Raw genomic sequence first — 6,482 nt, forward strand, 5'->3', positions numbered from 1 at the left:
TTTTTAAAAATTTTGTAAAAAAAAAAAAAACATAAAAAAAATTAAAAAAAAAAAAAAAAAAAAAAAAAAATAAAAAAATATTATTTTAAAAAAAAAAAAAAAAAAAAAAAAAAAAAAAAAAAAAAAACATATATATATATATATATATATATTTATTTATATAATACCCAAATGTATTTTATTATATATATATTTTATTAGAAGTAGAATTTTTTAATTTTTTTTTTTTTTTTATATATCATTAAAACTTTTCATGGTTTCCCTTATATTACAAACAGTCTGAACCACAATTGGTAATTCATTTTATTTTATATGCATGTTAAAAAATGTGTTGAAAATTAGAGGAAAAATTATTATTTTATTTTTTTTTTTTTACACATAAAAAATAATATATATTATTTATATATATATTTTTTAAAATGGAAATGTGTAAATTTATATAAAAGTATATATTTGATTCAATATAAGGGGGAAAATTGAAAAAATTTTAGATTCATTTTTTTTCTTTTTTTGTAGAAAAATTAAAATATATATATATATATATATATATATTTCATATTTGATAATATTTAATAAAATGAGTCTGAAAAAGGAAAATGTGCGAACATTTTTTATGTAATCCCAACATGGTATTATAATATTCTATATATATTTGAATAAAACATATTAACGTTATATTTTATATATATATATATTTAAACTTAATTATTGTTTCTAGTTGAATTATAAGGAGGTATCATATGAAATAATAAAAATATGTTTGTTATATATATATATACATATATATGAATGTAAATATATAGTTTATAATATATTCTATCTTTATATATAATATATATAAATGTTTAATTAAAAGTTTTAATTTTTTAACTATTTTAGAGAAATTATAATTATTTTAAATGTCTGATTTTTATGAAAACATAGATATATAATAATAATTCCTTTGTTTAAGTAACATGAACTGCTTTTTTGAAAATTCTTTTATATATCAGCATTTTAAATTTAAAGAAATATAACTAAATATAACAAATATATAATAAACAAAACATTTTAAACCAAAAAAAAAAAAAGAAGAATATAACCATATATTTTATATATACGGTTTTGATAAAATTTACATGTCATTATGTATATATATATATATATATATATATAACTTTTTTTTTTATGGATCCCTTTTTTTTGGGTTGCCTTAAATAATATATATTTTAAATGTATATTATTAATATTTAACTTTTAATATAATTATGCATTTCTATATCTAAAAAATAATTTTTTTTTTAATTCATTATATATATATTTATATATATATATATAATATAATATATATATTATTTTATCTTTTTATTAAGTTTTTAACAATTGATTATGGAATAAAGAATGAATTATAATTTTAATATATGTAGAATTTTTTTTTTTTTTTTTTTTTTTTTTTATCAGTGGAATAATAAATTATATCTAAATATTTAAAACTAGCTTTTTTTTTTTATTATTAATTCAAGGGAAGAAGAAAAAAATATATATTATTATATATATACATAATACAAAAAATATATAAATATTAAAATATATATATAATACAAGAAAAATTATATTTAGTAAAATAATATATATATGTTGTATAAAATATGCTGAGAAGGAATATTTGAACCTTTTAATTATATGATATTTTTTCTTGTTAACTTTTATTTTTTATGTTTTTAATTTTTAATTTTTTTTTTTTTTTCACTTTATATAATGGACGAATTTAATGAAACTTTAGAAGGTTTAGAGGTATGTTTAGAAGATGGACATTTTATATAAAATAGAAATATAAAGGATAAAAGTTGTGTAAAAATAATAAGCATAAAATAAAATATATATATATATATATATATTATTTATTTTATTATTATTTTTTTTTTATAGGAAAAAATTGAAGAATATGAGAAGCAGTTGGCACTAGTAAGAGATGAAATAAAAAAGTATGAAAACCCAGAAGAGGAAAATGAGCAGATAAAGAATTTGAAAAAGTTAGAGGCTGATATGATTGAAGTTATAAATTTAACTCGTGATTTAATTAAATATAAAAAGCAAAGTAAGAAGGAAAATAATAAATTAAATCTACATATTAAAAGATAGTAATATTATATTTTTGTATATAACTTGATTTTAATATATATATATATATATATATTTTATGTACATTAAAATATGTATATAATTTTATATCGTAGATGAATTAGAAAATGACGAGAATAAAGAATTAGAAAGAAGTGGAGAAGTAGCACCAGATATTCATGAACATATAAAAGAATCAAATAAATTTATCGGAAGGACATGTAGTCTTAATTATGAAAATAAAATGGTTTATGGATTAATAGAAAATGTAGTAATACATAATAATATAGAGCAATTGTTAATTCATATATTTGAAACTAATGATAGAATTATGATACCTCCAAATTATGTTCAATTAAATGAAGTTTTAAATGAGTCAGCAATAAAAGAAAATAACCAATTCCAAGCTTTATATAAAAAGGATGGGTAAGAAAAGAGACAACTAATAAGCACACACATACATACATACATATATATATATATATTATATATATTTTATATATTTATTTTTATTATAGGCAATGGTACGATTGTATAATTTCGAAATATAAAGGGGATTCCTTTTTGATTACATACATTGGATATAATAATAGTGAATATGTTAGTACAGATCAAGTTCGAATAAAGAAGAAAAAAAAGATCAAAGAAATTATCACACCAGCAGGTTATAAATTACCAGAGAATTTAATAATTAAGGAAGGTGATTCATTAAAAGTAAAGATGGCAAAAAAGAAAAAAAGAATTGCCTTGAAAAAAAAACAAAAAGATGAAATTATGGATAAAGAATTTTCTAATAAATCAAAACAATGGAGATCCTTTCACGAAAAGGCTATAAGTAAAAGTAAACATCTTTTAGTATCAACTAAAAGGGTTGAAAATATTGAAAATAAGAATAATCAGACTAATTTTAATATTAGGAGAAAATTTGATTACAATGATAACGAGGAATAAGCACACAAAAAAAAAAAAAAAGAAAAAAAAAAAAGAAATAGAGGAAGAAGAAGAATACATGAACAAAATTCTATTTGTTATATTTTTTTTATTTTTTTTTGTTTTTATATTTATAAGAATTTATTTAGGATATTATTATTTTTGAATATTACAAAAATGAAAGGACTATATATATAATATATATATATATAATATTTATATATATAATATTTATATTTTTTTTGTAGTACATTATAGAATACACACCTATATATATATATATATATAAATATATATATAAATTAAATATATATTTTTTTTCTTTTTTTTTTTTTTTTGTTCGAATTTTTTAAAATATTATATGAATATTTTTTCCCTTCATATTTCTTTTCCTTTTTTTTTTTAATTTTTTATTTTTAATATAATATTTTAACTAGATATATTTCCATATCTTCCGAAGAGATAAAAAAAAATATATATTTATATATATATATAATATAATGTTTAAATTTTAAATTTGTAGTTAGGGCTTTTTATTAATACATTGAATGTATGTATTATTAACGGATATAGATATGAACAATATGTATTTACTATATTATATATGAGTTCTCATATATATCAAAAAAAAAAAAAATAAAAAAAAAAATAAAATAATAAATTTATTAATATATTTTCTTTTAATATCATTTTATATTTATTTGTAATTTGCTTATAAAATATTTTTCCAAAATGGAAAAATTTTAGTAAAAAAAAAAAAAAAATAAATAAATAAATAAATAAATAAATTAATATATGTATAATATATATATAATAAATTATGAACAATAATAAAAGTAATATTATCAATATTTTAAAAATAACAGAATGATGATGATAGAATATTATAATTTGAATTTAATAATTCATATTTTTTATTTGTTATAAAGTTAAATATTTACTATAAAAATATATATATATATATATATATATATATATATATAATATATATATTTATATTTAGCTTCATTATGATACTCTTAATATCTAATGGAAGAAGAGAAGGTGTTAGATTCATTCGAAGTATTATACAACAATGTGAAGGGGAATATGTATATAACAAATAGATTTCTGATATACATATCAGAAACAACTAAAAAGGAAAAAGATGAACATAATGCTTTATTTTTAATGAATGATATAGATTTGAAGATTTGCATATTTAGTTGGAAGAAAACTGAAAAATCGAAGAAAAAAAATAAAATTCGTTTTACGTTTGCCAGAACAGATAGAAAAAATAATTTTTGTTTTCATGATTATAATAGTACAGATTGTTATATTTTTGAATTTTTTAATGAGAAGAATTATAATGATATTAGTGATATGATAAATTCTTTAAATAAGGATAATTTAAGAAATCATTTATTTGTGGACTTTAATTTAAATTTAATAAAAAATGATTATAGGATATATGAAACAAATGAAGATGGTAATGATAATAATGATAATAATAAATTAGATAAGAATAATATGAATGAATTGTTAAATGTACATGATAATTTTAATACTAATAAAATAACAGGTGATGATTTGTTAAACGTTTTATCATCTCATGAATCTTTAAAAGAAAATGAGAAAAAAATGAAAAGAAGGAAAAAAGGTGAATTAGATAAGAATAATATAATTATAGAAGATGATAGTAATAATAATGAAGATGGTAGTAGTGATAATAATGAAAGTGATGATAATGTTAATGATTTTTATAGTTCTTTAAATAGAATGTTTGAGGTTGATAGAGATTTTAAAAAATTATATGATATGTGTATTGAAAATAATATATTAAATAAAGAAGAATTTTATAAATTACATAGAAACCAGTTATATGAATATAAAAATATTTCTTGTTGTGAAGATATGAATATACTAAAAGAACCTATATATATTTCAGAAGAACAGAAATTGTCTAAAAGTGTTGAAATAAATAATGAATTAAGAAAATTAATTTTATGTGAAAATAAAGAATTAAAAAAGTTATATGATTATTATATTGAAAATAATATATTAAGTGATAGTAAATTTTGGTTTTTTTTATTTAACAATAAATATAGTCATTTATTTTTTTATGATAAAAATGAAAAAGACCCAACGTCAAATAAGCATGTGCTAAATATTAAAGAAGATAAATTGTTTGAATCCTTATCATACAATTTAGAAAATTTAAATCAAGATATTAAAGGAACATTAGAGAAATGTATACTAAAAGAATATTTAACACATAAAACATCAAATAAAAAAAATGTTTTATTTAAAAATAATTATTATTTTAATGAAGAAAATATGGAAGGTTTTGGAGTATTTACAAATGAAAAATTAATTAAAAATTATAATAATTCTTATAATCTATTAATTAATAAATTTAATAATTATTGTATAGGTATGATAAAAGATAATAAATATACTCTGGACAAATTTTATGATGATTTAAAAGAAAAAATTGATGACACGGATTTAAATATTATGGATGAAAATAAAGCACAACAATTTAACTTGGAAAAAATTAAAACAAATATATGTGATGAAGAAAGTTTAAAAGAAGAGATAACACAAAATGAAAAATATGTGAATGATCATTTTGATAAATTTATGGATGATTTAAGGGCAAATAAGCATACCAGTAAAAAAAATTACGCAGATTTGTATAACATAGGTAAGTATTAAAATAATAAATTGGACCAAAATGTGCAATGGAATAATATATATATATATATATATATATATATATATATATATGTATGTGTTATTTTATTTTATTTTATTTTATTTTTTTTTTAGGAAGGGTTTTATTTGTTTTAAATACGAAGAGATGCCAAAGTAACCAATCCTTGTTAATAGGAACTATTGAATATGAACAACACATCCTTGATATTGTAAAAGAATATCATATAAAAATTAATTATTTACTAAACTTATTTTATACATCTTATATTCCTGAAGAAAATAAAAGGAATAATATTTTAGAGAATTTATCAAGAATAAAGGATGAAATTCAAGCAAAGCAAGTAAACAATATAAAATAAAATAAAATAAATGAATGTAATATACCACATTAGTGCTATTTTTTTTATTAACTATATAATAATTATTATATATAGAAATGTAATTATATATATTTTTATTTATTTAGGAAGAATATAATAGTGTCTTGATTATGGGAAAGCCATTATTGATTCATTTGTTTGAACAAATAGCTATATGTAAAAAGTTTAATGAAAAACTTAATAAATATATTCAAGAAAAGAGAAAGAAAGCATAAATTGGAAGAAAAAAAAGGAAGGAAAGTTATTAAATTTTTTTTGTTCGCATATCTAATTGTTATGCAATATATATATATATATATATTTATACATATATATGTGTGCCTATTAATTAACTTTTTTTTTTTTTTTTTTTTTTTTTTTTTTTTTTTTTTTAAA

The 6,482-nt window shown here is 16.6% G+C and overlaps 2 protein-coding genes across 2 annotated transcripts; both read left to right on the plus strand.

Annotated features, from left to right (window-relative positions):
* Nucleotides 1-1,737: 1,737 nt before the first annotated feature.
* On the plus strand, nucleotides 1,738-3,051 carry PRSY57_0322800 (survival motor neuron-like protein, putative; the record flags this gene model as incomplete). Its single annotated transcript, XM_012905852.2, has 4 exons — nucleotides 1,738-1,773; nucleotides 1,909-2,077; nucleotides 2,217-2,526; nucleotides 2,619-3,051. The coding sequence occupies 4 exons, from the start codon at nucleotides 1,738-1,740 to the stop codon at nucleotides 3,049-3,051; spliced, it is 948 nt and encodes a 315-aa protein (XP_012761306.2).
* A 1,008-nt stretch (nucleotides 3,052-4,059) lies between these two features.
* PRSY57_0322900 (hypothetical protein) lies at nucleotides 4,060-6,322 on the plus strand (the record flags this gene model as incomplete). The annotated part of the gene is made up of 3 exons (XM_012905853.2): nucleotides 4,060-5,716; nucleotides 5,842-6,068; nucleotides 6,194-6,322. The coding sequence occupies 3 exons, from the start codon at nucleotides 4,060-4,062 to the stop codon at nucleotides 6,320-6,322; spliced, it is 2,013 nt and encodes a 670-aa protein (XP_012761307.2).
* Nucleotides 6,323-6,482: the final 160 nt, after the last annotated feature.

This window comes from Plasmodium reichenowi, chromosome 3, assembly GCF_001601855.1.
Source record: "Plasmodium reichenowi strain SY57 chromosome 3, whole genome shotgun sequence".
Taxonomy (NCBI): domain Eukaryota; phylum Apicomplexa; class Aconoidasida; order Haemosporida; family Plasmodiidae; genus Plasmodium; species Plasmodium reichenowi.